We start from the raw sequence: 22,058 nt of genomic DNA, 5'->3' as shown, positions 1-22,058 counted from the left end.
CCTACAGAGGTCCTTGCTGATCTTCAGTTCCCAGTTCCCATACAGGGTTTATACCTGGAATGTTAACCTGGTTTCTCTCTCCATCTGAGCCTAAAACCCAGTTTATAGCTGGCAGGAGACAGGAAACCGGTGTGAAATTATGGGATGGATGGATATGTTAATGACCTTTTATCCTGCAGATTGTCAGCGATCCTGAATTTTCCCCATTGAGACACCGTCCCGTATCGAAGTAAGGAAAGATTCTCTCAGTGAACGTGTGGGTGAAAGTGTGGAGATGGGACATGTTGTCCGCATTGTAAAATGACACCTGTCCACCCTCGAAGTCCAGGTAAACCCCGACCTTCTGGATTTTCAGACTCGAGGGGAGGGTTGTGAAGGTAAAACAGTCTTTCCCGTGCTCACGCCACAAAACCCAGTATCCGGTCTCAGGTTTCGGGTCGAGATCCCCTTTCCTCTTGACAGATTCTTTGGCTACGCCCACAACCCACTCAGTCTTGTTTCCCACCTCCACCTCCCAGTAATGTCTCCCTGATGTGAATCCCTCTGATCCCATAACAGAGACCCAAGTATCAAACTGATGTGGATTGTTCGAGAGCTGCTGCCGTGCTTCTCCGAGTCTCACACTGGTCCGGTCCTCAGACAGGATGAGCCGGGGATTCGCTGTGCTCGGGTCCAGAGTCAGAGAGGCTGGAGCTGGGGTAAAGTTAAAATAACACAGTCAGTGATTTAGACAGAGAGGAGAGAATGTAGGCAAAGGCATAGGAGGGAGAGAGAAAGAAACTGAGAGAAGGCAGTTGGAGGGCGTTTCTGAAGACGCCACATTTAGAGGAGCAATTAGTTATCAGCAGCACATTCTGGACGTGCAAGCAGTGGCCACATCCCATTACTGAAGAAATGGTGACGGACAGAGGAGGATTTCCAACTTAGATCTCTCCTCTCAGCTCACATAATTGCACTCACTAAGCCCAAACTATTCAGACTATTTTGGGTATATAAGATGAGACATCCTCATCAAACTCTCTCTTAAAGTTGTTGATAATTTGAGCTGACTGTGTCAGGAAAACACAGCTAGTTTTACGGGATTCATACTTGTATTGTTGAATTTTAGAAATTAGGTATAGATTAAACTGTGGCTAAGTTAGTTTTTCTGTGTAAGGGAGGGTAAATCTATCGTTCGAGTCACGCTATGGAAAGGTGTTTATATATATGGTGGTTTGATCAGCCCAATTGTGCTCCTTTTGTGCTTAGAGGGGGCTACTACATAAAATAAACAAGCTTGGTGAAGCATAAACTCATTACTTGGTAACCAGGGGAACCTTTAGGGTAAGAATGTCTTTTTGAGTTTGGTTTCAGCTGTATTTATTTATTTATAAATTTAGAGTGGCCAATTATTGTTTTCCAATTAAAGGGCAATTTAGTGTGGCCAATCCATCTGCCCTGCACATCTTGGATTGTGGGGGTGAGACCAACGCAGACGTGGGGAGAATGTGCAAATTCCACATGGACAGTAACCCGTGGCCAGGATCGAACCCGGGACCTCAGCGCCGTGAGGCAGCAGTGCTAATCACTGCACCGCCGTGCCACTCTTAGCTGTAGTTATAACATTTGGGGCTGTGGAGCGAGGGGGCGAACAGTTCTGAGCTCTGCTGGACGTAGAAAAGCCAGATAATGGAGTACAGCACAAAAGCAAACTCTGTGGATCTAAAGTTCCACAAGCCAAGGAATATTGAAGTAAAAAGGATCAAAGAGGAACTGCCTGTGGATAGGATACTTCTTATGGACCGTAAAGGCGAAGCTGGGAAGACAAGAGCTTTGCGGTTTCCTCCAGACAAACCACACATCTGAAGCAATCATAAGATTTGGTGTTTGTATTTCCTGTTTTTGAAGAAAAAGTATTCTGTTGGGGACTGAGAACCCGAGTTCATGTCGAATTTTCCTGCGTGTTGCAATTCAAGATAAAGGAAATCTGAAAGGAGAGCTGGAAACTCTCGTGCTGGACTTCTTGTTAAAAGTAGAGAGGAAGCTTGGTTTGAAAGGATAGTTTAAAAACCGCCAGTGGATTACTGACAGAAATAGCTGATGGAAAGCATTGTTGAAAGCAGGTTTTAAAGCCTGTATTTTTGGAAGTGGAGTTTGGAAAATCTCATTTAGCAATCATCTGGGGGATTGTAAAATCCAGGGAAGATCTTTTGAGTGGCTTCGGCCAATCAGTACAGAGTGGGGTGCTAATTTATAAAACTGTACACATGTGTGAAGGAGTATAGTATTACAATTAAACGTTGCATGTTTAATAACTTTTCTGTTGTTGTTAATAAATAATTAGCAGTCCTGTGACTCGTTCCCTCCATGTTTTGTAAATTAAAAGTTACGATCTTTGAGCCATGGTTCCATTCCGGGATCTTCCCGTTCAGTCCTAACACCAGCTGGGATAGTAAGAACTCTGTCTCCCTTACACTCCATACACTCTGCAAAACGTAACTGGCAGTAATTTATCCTTACCATGTCTTGAATTTATACCATAACTGGAATAGTAATGAGATCAAAATCAAACGCAGTAACTATTATTTGGTTCCGGCCAAGTCCGGCTAGAAATGGAATCGCAGCTGCTAAATAGATATCCAGTGTTCCCGTGCTAAATTTAGGAAAATACTTATTATTTATACCTTTAATTTTCACGGGGACTCAATACAATGTTGGCCTTCTATTGAGTGATGCACGAGCTGAGTAAATCCCACCCAATGAAACAGACTTTAAAATATCCAGTGAGGTGGGCTGAAGGGGTCCCCATCAGAAATAATGAATTGGTGATCTCAATGTACTGGTCAATATTCATCTCGCAACTACCATCATCAAATGGGTGACTTCACCAGTTTCACAATATAGTCTTAACTACTTTCCTGTTGTGAATTTTATTGACTCATTTCCAGCGTTCCAACAGTGAATATTCCTCAAAATTACTTGATTTGCTGTGAAGTGTCTGGACCCCGCTGTGGGCACCAAGGACCTTTGAAATGTTTTGTAACAATTATTTTCCGGCCATCAGATGCACAGATCGTCCTTACAGCTGCTCGCCACATCTTGTTTTCCTTTCACACTCTCCATTTGATGTGCCCCCACCTCCTCCACCAGTCTCCAACACCCTCCTCAAGCAACAACCAGCCCGTTCCCAGACTGCAAACTAGGGAAGAGCTGGTGAGTAAGATTATACTGACGTTCCCCAGAATCGATTGTGTCCTTTGACTGAATTCATCGGTCCAGTGAATCCCACTCAAAGTCAACCTCGCTCAGTCTGAACTACTTTCACCACCTTTGCCCACTCACTCACAAACACCCTCCCTATCCCATTGCCCATTCCCACCTCCACAAACACACACCACCATCCCCCAAACACACACCACCATCACCAAGCACACACGTTCATCTCCCAAACGCACACCCTCATCCCCCAAACACACACTGCCATCCCAAAACACATCCCCTCATCCCTAAAACACATCCCCATATCCCCCAAACACACACCCTCATCCCCAAAACACATCCCCTCATCCCCCAAACACACACCCTCATCCCCCAAACACACACCCTCGTCCCCAAAACACCCCCTCGTCCCCCCAAAACACACCCTCAACCCCCAAACACACAACTTCATCCCCCTAAAACACCCCCTCATCCCCCCAAAACACGCCATCATCCCCAAAACACACCCTCATCCCCCAAATATACATCCTCATCGCCCCAAAACACACCCTCATCCCCAAAACACACACCCTCATCCCCAAAACCCCCTCATCCACAAACACACACCCTCATCCCCAAAACACCCACCCTCATCTCCCGAACACAGAAGCTCATCCCCAAACACACACCACCATCCTCCCAAATACACACCCTCATCCCCCAAACACACACCCTCATTCCAAAACCACACCCCCTCATCCACAAACACCCCTCATCCCCCAAACACACATCCTGCTCCCCAAACACACACCCTCATCCCCCAAACACACACCCTCATCCCTCAAACTACCCCCTCATCCCCTAAACACACACCCTCATCTCCCAAACACACAGCCTCATCCCCCAAACACACACCCTCATCCCCCAAACACACAACCTCATCCCTCAAACACACACCCTCATCCCCAAACATACACCCTCATCACCCAAATGCACACCCTCATCTCCCAAACACACACCCTCATCCCCTAAACACACACCACCAACCCTAAACACACACCTTACTCCCCCAAAACCTCACCCTCATCCACCAAACACCCCCCCTCATCTCCCAAACACACACCCTTAGCCCCCAAACACATACCCTCATCCCCCAACACTCAGCCTCATCTTCCAAACACACACCCTCATCCACCAACACTCACCCTCATCTTCCAAACACATACCATCATCCCCCAAACACACCCCCTCATCCCCAACACTCAACCTCATTCCCCAAACACACACCCTCATCCCCCAAACACACACTCTCATCCCCCAAACACACCCTCATCCCCCAAACACACACACCCTCATCTTCCAAACACACACCCTCATCCTCCCAAACACACCCTCATCCCCCAAACACACACACCCTCATCCCCCAAACACACACCCTCATCCCCCAAACACACACCCTCATCCACCAAACACACACCCTCATCCCCCAACACTCACCCTTATTCACCAAACACACACCCTGGTCCCCAAAACACACACCCTCGTCCCCCAAACACACACCCTCATCCATCAAACACACCCCCTCATCCCCCAAACACACACCCTCATCCATCAAACACACACCCTCATCCCACAAACACACACCTTCATCCCCCAAATGCACACCCTCATCCCCCAAACATCCCCCCCATCCCCAAACACTCTCCCTCATTCCCCAAACACACACCCTCGTCCCCAAAACACACACCCTCGTCCACCAAACACACACCCTCGTCCATCAAACACACACCCTCATCCCCCAAACACACACCCTCATCCACCAAACACACACCCTCACCCCCCAAACACACACCTTCATCCCCAACACTCACCCTCATTCCCCAAACACACACCACCATCCCCTAAACACACATCTTAATCCCCCAAAACCTCACCCTCATCCACCAAACACACCCCTCATCTCCCAAACACACACTCTTATCCCCAAAACACATACCCTCATCCCCCAACACTCAGCCTCATCTTCCAAACACACACCCTCATCCACCAACACTCAGCCTCATCTTCCAAACACACACCATCATCCCCCAAGCACACACCCTCATCCCCAACACTCAAACCCATTCCCCAAACACACTCCCTCATCCCCCAAACACACATCCTCATCCCCCAAACACACATCCTCATCTCCCAAACACACACCCTTATCCCCCAAACACATACCCTCATCCCCCAACACTCAGCCTCATCTGCCAAACACACACCATCATCCCCCAAACACACACCCTCATCCCCAACACTCAACCTCATTCCCCAAACACACACCCTCATCCCCCAAACACACACACCCTCATCTTCCAAACACACACCCTCATCCCCCAAACACACACCTCCATCCCACAAACACACGCACACGTTTACCACCATCGCCACTTTTTTCTAGACTCGTGTTAACCTTGCGCATGGTCATCTTCTCTGCGGTATTTTGAACCTTGCTCAATAATAAGATTACCGCATAATCTGCCCTGAAATTACGGAGCCGCAGTGTTTGCAACTCATTCTCTTGACCGAACTCTGATTCCATCCATCAAATGAGTTATATTTCACACAATCTCTCCACTGCCTCCACCTTCCAAATAAAATGTCAATAAAATGTTCAGCAGAACTCACACGGTGCCAGACCAGCTTCTTCTCAAATCAGCGATCACATTGCGGGACTCGTGCTCAAATTCCTCCCCCTTCACTGCTTTGACACACGGTGCTGATGGCTTCAGACACTCACCCAGAAGAACCCACAGAGAGTCAAATATGAGAATGAGAAGTCTCCAGCTATTAACAACCGGGCAACGTTAGTGTTTAACCTGGGGCCCTGGAGCTAAATTAATCCTTTCACAATTGGATTTCGAGTCATCAATGAATAGAAGATTTTTACCGGGGTTAATGGAGTTTATCATTTCTCTCCACGCTGTGTACTGTAAAGGGCCTTTGAACTTTCCGACAGACAGACAGCAGATACTGAGAGTGAGCGACCCTCATCACTAATCCTGTAAATAATGAACAGCTGATGTTATGGCTCGGTCTTTTTTGAATAGATAAGAAACGCTTAAGCATTTAAAAAAATAAATTTAATGTACTCAATTCACAATTCTTTCCAATGAAGGGGCAATTTAACGTGGCCAAATCCACCTACTCTACACACCTTTGGGTCATGGGGCTGAGACGACACAGACAGAGTGTGCAAACTGCACACCGATAGTGAGCCGGGCCGCGAGGCAGCAGTGCTAACCACTGTGCCGCCCAACACCGTTGAAGCTATCCCAATATTCCCAACTTTGGGGCAGCACGGTAGCCTTGTGGATAGCACAATTGCTTCACAGCTCCAGGGTCCTAGGTTCGATTCCAGCTTGGGTCACTGTCTGTGCGGAGTCTGCACATCCTCCCCGTGTGTGCGTGGGTTTCCTCCGGGTGCTCCGGTTTCCTCCCACAGTCCAAAGATGTGCAGGTTAGGTGGATTGGCCATGATAAATTGCCCTTAGTGTCCAAAATTGCCCTTAGTGTTGGGTGGGGTTGCTGGGTTATGGGGATAGGGTGGCGGTGTTGACCTTGGGTAGGGTGCTCTTTCCAAGAGCCGGTGCAGACTCGATGGGCCGAATGGCCTCCTTCTGCACTGTAAATTCTATGATAACTTCCAGAACGTTTTCTATTCGAGAGATCGTAAGTGAAATGTTTGCACATTCTCCCCGTGTTTGCGTGGGTTTTGCCCCCACAACCCAAAGATGTGCAGGGTAGGTGGATTAGCCACGCCAAATTGCCCCTTAATTAGAAAAAAATGAATTGGGTATACTCAATTTTTAAAAAAGTAAGTAAAATGTTAATCTTCTTTCTACGACTGAGAAAATATACCTTGGAAATTCAAGGGCAGAGAATTAAAACATCGTGTCAAGGAAAAAGGCGCAAAGTCTGATAATAGATTAATTACAAATTGTTGTTGTGGTTGTTACCGGGGCAGAGTAAGGTTACAGTATAAAAATAGAACCCTGTTCTCCTTTAAGGTGAGGTTCTCTCGGGTTCACCAGGTGCTGTGCAGGTGTTTGAATGACCCACAGCTGGGAACATGGACGGTGTGTCTCTCTCAGGGTCAGCCGGAGGTCACTACCTCACAGGCAGACTGCAGCTTGTAAATCATCACTGCGAATCCTGGAACATAGTCCTGATATTTTCATGTCGCCGTGTCAATTAATGCTATATTAGAGAACAGTTATTAATCATTGTGTTAAAACATGTTATTATGAAGAAAACACTCGTGTGGGAATCATTGGCGCAATTATCGTCACGCAACTAATAATGCTTTTAAAATATAATTCTGGAAATGTCAGCAGCAGAGAAATCGGCTGACAATAACAAGAACACAATTTGAAAAATCTAACTCTGCAGTGTTTCAGTAAAGAACATGTCCTACCTTCTCTTCCGACAAGCTTCCTCCTGAAAGAAATGAATGAGGAACAGTGAGGATGACAGTAACAGATTTCAGGAGGAGTTAGACAGGCTGGTGAAATGAGCAGACTCAGAGCAGATGAGATTTCACACGGAGGTGTAAAGTGATGGATTTTGGAAGGAAGATTGTGGAGAGTCAAATAAAGTGGAACTGAGCGTCTGCCCCGCTCACAGACACAGTGACTCTCACACACCGTACCAGACACACCCACACACTCACAACATGGAACTGGAACTGAGCATCAGTCCCGCTCACAGACACAGTGACTCTCACACACCGTACCAGACACACACACACACTCACAACATGGAACTGGAACTGAGCATCAGCCCCGCTCACAAACACAGTGACTCTCACACACCCGCAATCTATTGGAGGGTCGGTGCAGACATCATCGGCCGAATAGCCTCGTTCTGCACTGAGGGGATTTGATGATTCTATGAAAGATTCTCTGAAAGATATTCCCTCACCTTCAGAAATGTTAACTCGTCTTTTTTCTCTATCTGTGCAACGTTGAGAGTTTCTCCTCAATGGAATTTAAATTTTTTTCCTCCTGAATCTCACGAATGTTTTTTCCCATTGGTTCTGGGATCCTCCCATTTCCCCGTGAGATTTACCCCTCACACCCAGTGTATCAAACAGACCCACATATTCCAATCACATATTAGCAATGTGATTTGAAATCAATTTCCGCGAAAATATTAAACTTCTGCAACACATATACATTTACAAGTTTTGTAACAAGATTAAAACTCCATGACAGGAGAATGCTGGCTTTTAATCCCGGGATTCTGCAGACAGAACAAGAGAACTAAAAAACACCCAAAAAACCTGACAAAACAAACAACATAATTGATTTAATTCAATTTGTGTCACTTTTGCAAACCCTGAACGTATTTCAAAGTTATCATTTCCGAGGTTTCACTCAACTGACCTGCAATATATTCCCTCACCTTCAGAAATATCAGCTCGTCTTTTTGCTCCATCGCTTCCTGCACCTTTGACATCTTCTCCTCAATAGAATTTAAATTCTCCTGAATCTCTCGAAGGGTTTTCTCCATTGTTTCTAGAATCCTCTCCTCTTCTTCTCTGAGTAAACGCTGCTCTTTCTCAGTGAGAATCTGGTGCATTTTACTGAACTCTGATGTGATGTGGGTCTGCAGACTGCTCGACTGTTCCTACCAAATGAAATGTGAAACATTATTAATGTCCCGCGATAAAGGGAACAAAACTAACCGAGATCCCAGAAAATCAGCACAGGGAGACCTCACCTTAACTTCGGACATGTTCACTTTCTGTTTCAATTCTTTTTGTATCATGACAGATTGCTTCTTTGTGAGAGATTTTAAGGAACATTCTAGTTGTTGCTGATATTAGGAGAGAAAATCACAGAATAAGTTAGCTTTGAGCCGTAAAAATGTGGTAAGTATATCAGCATTTTAATATTTTCCCCTTTACCTTGTAGATTTCAAAAGCTTCTGTAATCGGCAGAAAGTTGTGAGATTTGTGTTCCCGCGAATCTCTACAAGAGAAACAGATCAATCGCCTGTCAGTTTCACAAAACAGCTTTAGTTCTTCCTGATGTTTCTCACAGTAAAGTTTACTTCCCTTCTCCTTCGGATTCAACTTTAATTCTCGAGCTTTCTCGGCCAGATTCGCTAAGGCCCGATTTATCCTGAGGTTTCTTTCCGGAAACTCCCCTCTACATTCCGGGCAGGAGTTTATCTCCTTCTTTCCCCAACACTGGGTGATACAGGAGCGGCAGAAGCTGTGTCCACAATCCAGTGTTACCGGCTCGATGAAGAAATCAAGACAAATTGGACAAATTGCCTCTTCGCTCAAACTCTGAAGCTGCTGTCTGGAAACCATGTTCACCCTCAGCACTTCCTGATTCAACACGGTTTCACTCTGCATTTTACTGCGTTAATCTTCAATTTATTTCCTGGTGAGGTTCACTGCAATACTCCGAGAAGCATGAATATAAACTAAGCTATGTCCGCTCAACCTTCAGACGGCTTGATAAAAACTTGCTCAGAATGAAGGATGAACAGCTTTCGAGTACAGAGGGGAATAAGTGAACCCAGTTTGGGCATGTTGGTCTCCAGAAAATGTTGTCAGTCGAGGGAGAGAGAAAGAGGAGGAGTTGGGCGGGATCGATGAGACAAGATACCTTGATAAAAAATAGGAGGAGTCGGCAATTCAGCCCCGAGAACCTGCTCCGCCATTCGACAGGATCATGGCAGATCTCAACTCGGCCTCAGCTCCACTCCCCTGCCCATTCTCCAGAACCCTTCACCCCATTACTGATTAAAAATCTGTCTATATTCTCCTTAAATTTACTCAATGTCCGGGCATCCACAGCACTCTGGGGCAGTGAATTCCACAGATTCACGGCTCTTTGAGAGAAGCATATTTTCCTCATCTCTATTTTAACACCCTTATTCTTAAACTATGACCCCTCATTCTAGATTGTCCCACAAGATGGAGCATCTGCCCGATGTCTACTTTGCCAATACCTTTTATCATCTTATGTAGCTCAATTAGATCTCTCATTATTCTAAACTCGAGAGAGAATAGGCCGAAACTCCTCAATCTCTCTTCATAAGACAAACCCCTCTCTGGAATTAATCTAGTAAACCTCCTCTGAACTGCCTCAAATGCAACTATATCCCTCCTCAAATAAGAGGACGAAAACTGGACACAATACTTCAGAAACGCTCCCACCAATGCCTTGGAAAGTTGCAGCAACACTTCCCTACTTTTATACTCGATTCCCTTAGCTATAAAGGCCAAAATTCAGCTTGCCTTCCATATTGCCCCTGTAACTGCTAGTTTTCTATGATTCATGCACGAGGACACCAGATCCTTCTGCTCCGAAGCACTCCGAAGTTTCTCTCCATATTGATAACAAGTTGCCTTTCCATTTTTCCATCCAAAATGGATAACATCTCACTTAGCAGCACAGTAGCACTGTGGCTTCAAAGCACCAGAGTCCCAGATTTGATTCCCGGCTTGGGCCACTGTCTGTGCGGAGTCTTCATGTTCTTTCCATGTCTGCATGGGTTTCCTCCGTGTGCTCCGATTTCCGCCCACAAGTCCCGAAAGACATGCTGTTAGGTAATTTGGACATTCTGAATTCTCTCTCCATGTACACCAACAGGCGCCGGAATGTGTCAACTCGGGGCTTTTCACAGTAACTTCATTGCAGTGTTAATGTAAGCTTACTTGTGACAGTAAAGATTATTATTATCGACGTTAAGCTCCATATGCCAAATTTTGGTCCACTCACTGAACCTATTTAAATGTATTTGTAAATGTCTTATTTCCTCATTGGAATTTATGATCCCACCTATGTTAGTGTCATAGTGTTTTATACTATATATATATATAGTAAATAACTGGTGTCTGAGGACCGAAACGTGTGGTACCCCACTAGTTGCATCTTGCCAAACAGAAAAAGACCCATTATCCTTATTCTGTGCTCTCTGTCAGGTAGCAGTCTTCTATCCAAGCTAATACATTACCTCTGATCCCTTGTGGTGTAGGTACTCCCACAGTGCTACAAGGGAGGTAGTCCCTGGATCTTACCTTGTGTATTAATCTTTTTATGCAGCACCTTATCAAATACCTTTTGGAGTACCGATACACAACATCCATAGGATCCCCATTATTCACTTAGCTTTTTATAGCTTTGCAAATTCCATTGCCCTTTTCTCTAGTCTGAACTTGCTGTCGATTCCAAACCCTCTGGTATAAAAGGTACAGAAAATATATTTAGTGGAATTGTAGCTGTGAGAATCAGTTTTATTTTCCACACAGCAAAGATCTACATTTTGTCGTGTATTCCCGCAACTGGGGGCATCCACCTGAAAACCCATGAAGTATTTTGGGAGTGGAGGGAATGTTGTTGTTTTGAACTCTTTCATGGGATGTTGGTATTGCTGGCTCGGCCAGCATTTCTATTGCCCATCCCTAATTGCTCTTGGGATTAGCTGCCTAACTGATTCACTGCAGTACTTGAGGTATTGGTACTCCCACAGTGCTGCAAGGGAGGGAGTCCAAGGATTTTGACCCAGCCACAGTGAAGGGACAGCGATATATTTCTAAGACAGGATGGTGAGCGGCTTGAATAGGAACTTGTAAGTATGGTGTTCACATGCACCTCTTGCCCTTCTCCAATTAGGTGGCACAGGTCAAGGGTTTGGAAGGTGCTGTCGAAGGAGCCTTGCTGAGTTCCTGAAGTGCATCTTGTAGATGGTACACAATGCTTCTACCTTGCATCGGCGGTGGAGGAATGGGTGTTGAAGCAGTGGGATGGGGTGCCAATCACTCTGGCTGCTGTGGCTTGGCGTCCACTATCCTCACGCTGCCTCTTGCCAAGCATCACCAAAGACAGATGAACTGGATATTTATACTATTATTGCTCTGTAGGTTCTTGTGTGTTAAAGGATTGCTGCACTTTCCTATTTGAGGGCGGTCCTGCTGGTGAGTAATTTCATTGCGGAACTGGTATATCCGCAGCCATGTTCCTCTATTAACGTCAAATGTTTTTTAAAAATTCTTTCATGGATGTGGGCTTTGGCCACTGGGCCAATATTTATTACCCACCCCTCGCTGCCCTTGAGGGGCCATTTGAGAGTCAACCACATTGCTGTGGGTCTGGAATCACATTTTGGCCAGACCAAGGGTAAGGCCGACAGATGTCCTTTCCTAAAGGACATTAGTAAACCAGATTTTTACGACAATCCAAAATGGTTTCATGGTCATCGTTGGACTTTCAGATTTGTACTGAGTTCACATTCCACCCTCTACCAGGTAGTGGGATTTCAACCTGGGTTCCCAGAGCATTATTTTGGAATCTGGAGTACTAGTCCAGCAACAAGACCACTGTGCCATTACCCCCCCCCCCCCCCCCCCCAAAATATATACACGATAGCATTTAACTGCCTTTGCATTTAGCTATACAAATCAACATTCCTGATATCAAGCCGTTGTTGTGCAAACGGAATGATATAAGTCCAGTCCTGTTGGAGAAAAGATGATTGGTGAACACAGGTACTGAACAGGATCACTGTCAGTCTTGCTATCAAATTTCTGCTTGGACCAGTCAACTCCAATCTACAGCACTCCTGGTTTGTCTTTTATTCTGGCGAATATCACAATAGAATTCACTGTGTGGAATAAATTATCTGACCCTCAATTCTCTATGGACATTGTTAGACTCGGCAGAGGATGATAGAGTCACGTGTCCCAATTTCTCAGTTCTGGGCCCCACGATTGCCACATAAAACATTTATTTGTGTTAATCGTTCACATAGCTCACTGTTAACTCCTGTCATTGTTTCTATTACAGAGGGCTTGAAATATAAAATTCAATAAGCCCGACTGCAATTGTATCGAATCTTTGAGATCCACAACTGACCAACTCGGTATAGATTTGATCACCTTACCTGTTTTTAGGATGTAATTGCCTTTGAGACAATGCAATAAAGTTTCACTAGGCTAAACCGCTTTCTGAGGTAACTGTCCTATGAGGAGAGGTTAAGTGGAACTGACATATCACTCCATGCCACTTAGAAGAAAGGTTATTTCATTGAAATATTGAAGTGTTTTGAAAGGGGTGGTACTGGGTGGCTGTTTCCCCTGACTGGAGCGTTCACAATCAGAGGCCCGGGGGGGGGGGGGGGGGGGGGGGGGGGGGAGAAGACCCAAAAATCTCTTAAACTTGCCTCTCGCACCTTAAACCTATGCCCCCTAGTAATTGACCCCTCTACCCTGGGAAAAAGCCTCTGACTATCCACTCTGCCTATGCCCCACATAATTTTGTAGATTTGTAGACCATTATCAGGCCGCCCCTCAACTTCCGACGTTCCAGTGAGAACAAACCAAGTTTATTCAATCTCTCCTCATAGCTAATGCCATTCATACCAGGCAACATCCAGGTAAATCTCTTCTGCACCCTCTCTAAAGCCTCCACAGCCTTCTGGTAGTGTGGCGATCAGAATTGAACACTATACTCCAAGTGTGGCCCAACTAAGGTTCTACACAGCTGCAACATGACTTGCCAATTTTTATGCTCAATGCCCCGGCCATGAAGGCAAGCATGCCTTATGCCTCCTTGACCTCCTTTTCCACCTGTGTTGCCCCTTTCAGTGACCTGTGGGCCTGTACACCTAGATCTCTCTGACTGCCAATACTCTTGAGGGTGTACATTCACTGTATATTCCCTACCTGCATTGGACCTTCCAAAATGCATTACCCCACGTTTGTCTGGATTCAACTCCATCTTCCATCTCTCTGCCCAAGTCGCCAAACAATCTAAATCCTGCTGTATCCTCTGACAGTCCCCATCGCTATCCTTTGTGTCGTCTGCAAACTTACTAATCAGACCAGTTACATTTTCCTCCAAATCATTTATATATACTACGAATAGCAAAGGTCCCAGCACTGATCCCTGCAGAACACCACTAGTCACAGCCCTCCAATCAGAAAAGCACCCTTCCATTGCTACTCGCTGCCTTCTATGACCTAGCCAGTTTTGTATCCACCTTGCCAGCTCACTCCTGATCCCGTGTGACTTCACCTTTTGTACCAGTCTGCCATGAGGGACCTTGTCAAAGGTCTTACTGAAGTCCATATAGACAACATCCACTGTCCCACCTGCATCAATCATCTTTGTGACCTCCTCGAAAAACGCTATTAAGTTAATGAGACACCACCTCCTGTTCACAAAACCGCGCTGCCTCTCACTAATACGTCCATTTGCTTCCAAATGGGAGTAGATCCTGTCTTGAAGAATTCTCTCCAGTAATTTCCCTCCCACTGATGTAAGGCTCACCGGCCTGTAGTTCCCTGGATTATCCTTGCTACTCTTCTTAAACAAAGGAACAAGTTGGCTATTCTCCAGTTCTCCGGGACATCACCTGAAGACAGTGAGGATCCAAAGGTTTCTGTCAAGGCCTCAGCAATTTCCTCTCTAGCCTCCTTCAGTATTCTGGGGTAGATCCCATCAGGCCCTGGGGACTTATCTACCTTAATATTTTTCAACACCTCGGCTTTTTGGATCTCAATGTGACCCAGGTTATCTACACACCCTTCTCCAGACTCAACATCTACCAATTCCTTCTCTTTGGTGAATACTAATGCAAAGTATTTATGTAGCACATCGCCCATTTCCTCTGGCTCCACACATAGATTCCCTCGCCTGTCCTTCAGTGGGCCAATCCTTTCCCTGGCTACCCTCTTGCTTTTTATGTACGTATAAAAAGCCTTGGGATTTTCCTTAACCCTATTTGCCAATTACTTTTCGTGACCCCTTTTAGCCCTCCTGACTCCTTGCTTAAGTTCCTTCCTACTTAGCTTATCTTCCGCACAGGCTTTGTCTGTTCCCAGCCTTCTAGCCCGGACAAATGCCTCCTTTTTCTTTTTGAAGAGGCCTACACCGTGAGTGTCACACAGGAGGATTTAAACTAGTATGGCGGGGGAGGGGGGGGGGGGGGGGTACTGGAGCAATAGGTCAGAAGGTGAAAAGATTGAGGGAGAACTAGGGAATAGGGCCAGTATGGCTCTGAGGAAGAGGCCTCAAAGGAGCCCTCTCCAAGGTTCCCGAAATTTCCCGTATTTATCCTTCTTCTGCACAGGAACATGCCGGTCCTGAATTCCTTTCAACTGACATTTGAACGCCTCCCACATGTCAGATGTTGATTTACCCTCAAACATCTGTCCCCAATCTAGGATCTTCAGTTCCTGCCTAATATTGTTATCATTAACCTTCCCCCAATTTAGCACACTCACCCTAGGACCACTCTTGTCCTTGTCCACCAGCACTTTAAAACTTTCTGAATTGTGGTCACTGTTCCCGAAATGCTCCCCTACTGAAACTTCTACCACCTGGCCGGGCTCATTCCTCAATGCCTGGTCCAGTATAGCCCCTTCCCTAGTTGGACTATCTACATATGGTTTAAAGAAGCCCTCCTGGATGCTTCTTACAAACTCTGCCCCGTCCTAGCCCCGAGCACTAAGTGAGTCACAGTCAATATTGGGGAAGTTAAAGTCTCCCATCACAACAACCCTGTTGCTTTTACTCCTTTCCAAAATCTGTCTACCAATCTGTTCCTCCATCTCCTGGCTGTTGGGTAGCATGTAGTAAACCCCCAACATTGTGACTGCACCCTTCTTGTTCCTGATCTCTACCCATATAGCCTCGCTGCCCTCTGAGGTTTCCTCCCGCAATACAGCTGTGATATTCTCCCTAACCAGTAGCCCAATTGGCATGTATTAGAATGTTAGTGAAGTCACAGTTATCATCCATCTCTGGATTGTCTGCTCTGTCTCATCACTGTCCACATCAGAGAAATAATCTTTCAATCATTAAAATATAGTTACTCGTTCTAATAAAAGTATTATTGAGCTATGTACATGAACTCCCTTCACATTATGCCTCTTATCTCCCATTACACTTTATATTGAAAAAAGAAAAGTTCACAATTACTATCCATTGAAAAGAGAATCTTCAACTAACTAAATCTCAGAATCTCTGGAATAGAAGCAGTATGTTTTTCTACAAAAGTGGTTCCGTCCGGAATTAAAGCCAATCAGCAGAAACTAAACATGCAGTTTCTTGGATTGCAAAATTCTCCACAACTTGCAGCTAAAGCGAGGGCCCTAACCAAACTCAGGTGGGTGGTTTGAGCCTACAGCTGGAGTAAACAGTGTGATCTGAAATGGGATTAAAGTTTGCTCTGGTACTTTAGTCATCGCCACCTAGGGTAGGGTTCCTGAGATGGGCAGTGGGAACACCCGCCTGTTACAGGGGCAAACAAATAATTAATTCCAAAGGTGGTTAGTCAGCGTCTGTATCTGGACAAGCTCCTTGAGCGAGTTATGGAGAGATGATGGTTTCTGTCAAGGCCGATCCTTCAGGACAGCTCCATGCAAAAGCGCTGTGCTCAGTGGAACATTCCCACACACACTGGCCCAGAAACTAAAACAAAATACATAAGAAAGCTCATTCTGACCTGTAATTCCTCTCTACAATTGAGATTCTATTTGTGTCTTCTCTCTCCCTCCTTCCTCCCCCAGCCCTACAGAGGTCCTTGCTGATCTTTCAGCAAACTGAGAGGGGGGATGGTGGAATCCTGCTGCAATCTTTCTCTGACCAGCTCAGTCAATCCGGTAAGATGTTAAACCAAGATCCCTTCTGCACAGAGTTGTTTCAAATCCCATGGTGAGTTCGGCTGTTGGTCATGGGAGAGGACTTCAACACCATTATTGACCCTAGCTTAGACCGCTCAAACTCAAAAACGGGCAGGGTGCCAGCAATTGCAAAGGAACTATAAGGGTTCATAGAGCAGATGGGAGGAGGGTGGATCCATGGAGATTTGGGCAGCCGAGAGTGACGGAGTTCTACTTCTACTCACACGTGCATAAAGTGTACTCCCGGATTGATTTCTTTATGCTGAGCAGGGCTTTACGGGGTGGTGGACACAGGATACTCGGCGATCACAATCTTAGACCAGGCTTCGCACTGGGTTGACCTGCAGGTTAGTAAAGACAGTAACCAGCGCCCGCACTGGAGGTTAGATGTGGGACTTTTAGCAGATGAAGGGGTGTGCGAGAGGCTGAGGAAATGTATTCAGAGATACCTGTAGGTCAATGACACGGGGGAAATTTCAATCTGGGAAGCACTGAAGGCGGTGGTCAGAGGGGAGCTGATCTCGATACGGGCCCACAGGGAGAAGGTGGACAGGGCAGAGACAGACTGACTGGTAAAGGAGATACTACAGATCGATAGGAAGTATGCGGTGACACCAGAGGCAGGGCTTTTACGGGAACGGCAGAGGCTACAGGCTGAGTTCGGCTTGTTAATCACAGGGAGGACGGTGGAGCAGCTGAGAAAGGCGATGGGGTTGGGAACCTGGTTGGAGATTCAGCAGGGATGATTAAGGCGTTTAAGGATTTTTACAGGAGGCTGTATGGGTCGGAACACCCAACGGGGCCGGAGGGGATGAGGCACTTCTTAGGGGGGCTGAATTTCCCAAAGATGGACGGGGAGCTGGTAGAAGGGCTGGGGGCTCTGATTGGGTTGGAAGAGATAGTGGAGGGTCTGAAGGCCAGGCAGTCGGGTAAAGCCCCGGGGCCAGACGGGTACCCAGTGGAGTTCTATAAGAGGTTCTCTGGGATACTCGGACCGGTGGTGATGAAGGTGTTCCATGAGGCAAGGGAGAGAGGGGTGCTGCACCCGACGCTGTCACAGCCCATTATTCCACTGATCCTGAAGCGGGACAAGAACCCGGAGCTGTGTGGGTCCTACAGGCCGATATCCTTTTTGAATGTGGACGCCAAACTGCTGGCCAAAATCTAGTCTTCCAGGATTGAGGATTGTGTTCTGGACATAATTGTGGAGGACCAGACGGGGTTCGTAAGGGTGGCCAATATAAGAAGGCTATTAAACATGATCATGATGCTCCCGGAAGGTAGGGACGTGGAGGTTGTGTTCTCATTGGACGCAGATAAGGCTTTTGATCGGGTAGAATGGGAATATCTGTGGGAGGCACTGGGATGGTTTGGATTTGGGCGGGGCTTTATTGACTGGGTCATGTTGCTGTATCAGACTCCTGTGGCAAGGGAATGGATGAATAGGACAACATCGGACTATTTTAGAGTGTACAGGGGACGAGACAGGGATGTCCCCTCTCCCCACTGTTGTTCACGCGAGCTTTAGAGACGTTGGCAATTGCTCTGAGAGCTTCAAGGGGCTGAAAGGGGCTGGTCGGGGGCGGGTTTGTGGAGCACAGAGTCTTGCTTTTTGGAGACAACCTGCTTCTGTATGTATCGGACCCAATAGAGGGGATGGAAGAAATCATGAGGATTCTCGGGGAATTTGGCCGGTTTTTGGGGTATAAGCTAAATATGGGGAAAAGTGAGATGTTTGCGGTCCAGGCGAGGCGTTTCGGGGAGCTGCCATTTAGATTAGTAGGGGGAAGCTTTAGGTACCGAGGCACGGAAATGGGACCGGCTGCATAAACTAAATCTGGTCCGACTAGTCGACCAGATGAAGGAAGATTTTTGGAGATGGGATGCGCTTCCATTGTCACTGGCTGGGAGGGTGCAGACGGTGAAGATCACGGTCCTCCCGAGATTTCTGTTTGTATTTCAGTGTCTCCCCATTTTTGTTTCGTGGTCCTTTTTTAAACGGGTCAACAAAGTGATCACTGGCTTTTTTGGGCAGGCAAAACCCTGCGAGTGAGGAAGGTAATGCTTGAGCGGAGTCGGGGAGAGGGCGGGCTGGCGCTGCTAAATTTTAGTAACTATTACTGGGCAGCGAATATAGCCATGATTAGGAAGTGGGTGGTGGGGGAGGGTTGGCATTGGAGCATATGGAAGTGGCTTCATGCAAGGGCACCAGTTTGGGGACGTTGGTAACTGCGCCTCTGCCATTCCCGCTGGCACGGTACTCCACCAGCCCCATGGAGTTGGCGGTCCTGAGTGTCTGGGGGTAATGGAGGAGACATGTAGGAGCACATGGAGCATCAGTCTGGTCCCCAATCTGTAATAATCACCGGTTTGCCCCGGGAAGTATGGATGGGCGGTTCCGGATATGGCAGAGAGACAGGATGGAGAGGATGGGGGATATGTTTATAGAGGGAAACTTTCCGAGTATAAGAGCGCTGAAGGAGAAGTTTGGGTTGGCGAGGGGAAACAAATTCAGGTACCTGCAGGTGCGGGACTTCCTATGTAAACAGGTGTCAACCTTCCCGCTCCTACCATCAAGGGGATTCCGGACAGGGTAGTTTCCAGAGGGTGGGTGGGAGAGGGGAGCGTTTCCGACATTTATAAGGAACTTATGGGGTCAGAGGAGATGCAGGCCGAGGAGCTGAAACGTAAGTGGGCGGAGGAGCTGGGAGGAGAGATAGAGGATGGTCTGTGGGCAGGCGCGTTGAGTAGAGTCAACACATCCGCATCATGTGCCAGGCTCAGCCTGGTACAATTTCAGGTCGTTCACCGGACACACATGACAGTGGCCCAGATGAGCAGATTCTTTGGGATGGAAACCCAGGTGTGCACAGTGTGCGGGCAGGAGGACCAGCGAACCATGCCCACATGTTTTGGGCATGTCTGAAGCTTAGAGGATTTTTGCAGGGGTTTGCAGACGTCATGTCCACAGTGTTAAAAACAATGGTGGCACCAAGTCCAGAGGTGGCGATTTTTGGGGTGTCGGAAGATCCGGGAATCCAGGAGGAGAAAGTGGCAGACGTTCTGGCCTTTGCTTCCCTGGTAGCCCGGAGACAGATACTGTTAGCTTGGAGCGACTCAAAGCCGCCAAAGCCGGAGACCTGGCTATCGGACATGGCCAGCTTTCTCTGTTTGGAGAAAATCAAGTTCGCCTTGAGAGGGTCACTGTTCGGGTTCACCCGGAGGTGGCAACCGTTCGTCGACTTCTTTGCGGAAAATTAATCATCAGCAGAAGGTGGGGAGGGGGGAGGGGGGTTAGTTTAGTTTAGAGTAGGGGGTTAATAAAGGTGGAGCCTCTAATGGAGGGAGGCGTCTTTTGCACGATGGTTATAGAATCATATACATGGTTTATTTTGGTCTTGTAATACCAAAAATACCGCAATAAAATGTTTATGAAAAAAAAGGCCACAAAGTATTTCCAATGTGGAGATACTGTTGTCATAGCAACATAGAGTTTTTACAGCACAGAAAGAGGCCCTTCGGCCCATTATGTCTGCGCTGACCCTCAAGTCCCTATCTATTTAAATCCTATATCCCAGCACTTGGTCAGTTGCCTTGTGTGCTTTGGCATTTCCAGCACTCATCTAAATGCTTCTAAAATGTTGTGAGGGTTCTGCCTCTCCCACCCTTTCAGACAGTGAGTTCCAGATCCCCACCACCCTCTGGGTGAAAAAGGTTTTCTTCAAATCCCCTCTAAACCTCCTGGCCCCTTAACTGAAACCCCTGGTTATTGACCTCTCTACTAAAGGGGGCAAGTTTCTTCCCATCTGTGCTGTCTATGTCCTTCATTATTTTGTACACAGCAATCAGCCCCCCCGCCGCACCCCCACCCATGAGCCTTCTCTGCTCTAAGGAGAACAACACCAACCTAAACAGCCTCTCTTCATCACTGAAACCCAGGCAACATCTTGCTGAATCACCTCTGCACATTTTCTACTGACAACCAGGACTGCAGTCAGTGGTCTAACTGTGGCCTAACCAGTGTTTATTCAGCTCCATCATAACCTCTCTGCCGTTATAATCTAATCCTCAGTTAATGAAGGCAAGTATCCCATATGCCTTCTTAACCTGACCTGATACATTCAGGGTTCTATGGACATGCACAGCTAGGTCCCTTGATCATCTGTACTTCCTAGGGGCCGATCGTTCATTGTGCATTCCCTTGCCTTATTAGTCCTCCCAAAATACATCACCTCATGCTTATCAGGATTAAATTCCACTTGTCACTGTTCTGCCCATCTGGCCAATCCATCTATATTGTCCTTTTATCTAAGGCGTTCCTCCTCACTATTTACCACACCACCAGTTTTCACTGATCATACCCCCCACATTCACATCCAGATCATTAATGTTCACTATGTAGAATCCCAAGTTTCTTTACCCGTCAGTCTGGTCTCAATAAAAGTTGAGATGGATTTGCAGGTACAGCATTAGTTATTTTATTTAGCTTGCAAGCTTTCCTCAATTCTCAGGAGCACGAAGCACATCCTGCTCCATAGACTTCTGGAATCAAGTGAGGATGTGGAACAAAGGAGTCTGTACTGATACATTCAAATGGCATCAAGTTTCACATACACGATGCCCATAGGTCATCCTATATCCCTCCTGACCTGTTGATCTATTCTGATTGGCTCACTTCCAATCCCTTCCTCTGACCCCTATTACCCAGCACCCTTTTCATAGAATTTACAGTGCAGAAGGATGCCATTTGGCCCATCGAGTCTTCACTGGCTCTTGGAAAGAGCACCCAAGGTCAACACCTCCACCCTATCCCCATAACCCAGCAACCCCACCCAACCCTAAGGGCAATTTTGGACACTAAGGGCAATTTATCATGGCCAATCCACCTAACCTGCACATCTTTGGACTGTGGGAGGAAACCGGAGCACTCGGAGGAAACCCACGCCCACACGGGGAGGATGTGCAGACTACGCACAGACAGTGACCCAAGCCAGAATCGAACCTGGGACCCTGGAGCTGTGAAGCAATTGTGCTATCCACAATGCTACCGTGCTGCCCATTTTCTCCTCCTTTGGTGGACACACCTCTTCCTGCTTTTCCATGCGGTCTGAAATCCTTTGTCTGTGAACTCACCAGAATTAGACTGGCCTACCTCTACATTACATTAACTAATATCTCTAAAGTAACTATT

The 22,058-nt window shown here is 46.7% G+C and overlaps 1 protein-coding gene across 3 annotated transcripts; it reads right to left on the bottom strand.

Annotated features, from left to right (window-relative positions):
- Positions 1-541: 541 nt before the first annotated feature.
- LOC140390432 (zinc finger protein RFP-like) lies at positions 542-9,833 on the bottom strand. Of its 3 annotated transcripts, XM_072475575.1 has the most exons (6): positions 9,131-9,811; positions 8,944-9,039; positions 8,626-8,850; positions 7,637-7,659; positions 6,110-6,221; positions 542-693 (listed from the first exon to the last, which is right to left on the bottom strand). In XM_072475575.1, exons 1-5 carry the CDS (start codon positions 9,584-9,586, stop codon positions 6,128-6,130), a joined length of 894 nt encoding a protein of 297 aa, XP_072331676.1. In that variant the 5' UTR covers positions 9,587-9,811; the 3' UTR covers positions 542-693; positions 6,110-6,127. The 3 variants fall into 3 exon arrangements, with proteins under 3 accessions (XP_072331676.1, XP_072331678.1, XP_072331677.1); XM_072475577.1 differs by lacking the exon at positions 8,944-9,039 and having other exon boundaries at positions 9,131-9,833; XM_072475576.1 differs by lacking the exons at positions 542-693; positions 6,110-6,221 and adding an exon at positions 6,878-7,419 and having other exon boundaries at positions 9,131-9,810.
- Positions 9,834-22,058: the final 12,225 nt, after the last annotated feature.

This window comes from Scyliorhinus torazame, chromosome 14 (assembly GCF_047496885.1).
Source record: "Scyliorhinus torazame isolate Kashiwa2021f chromosome 14, sScyTor2.1, whole genome shotgun sequence".
In the NCBI taxonomy this organism is placed as follows: domain Eukaryota; kingdom Metazoa; phylum Chordata; class Chondrichthyes; order Carcharhiniformes; family Scyliorhinidae; genus Scyliorhinus; species Scyliorhinus torazame.
Note: the sequence above shows the minus strand (reverse complement) of the source record. Positions and strands in the feature narration are given on the sequence as shown.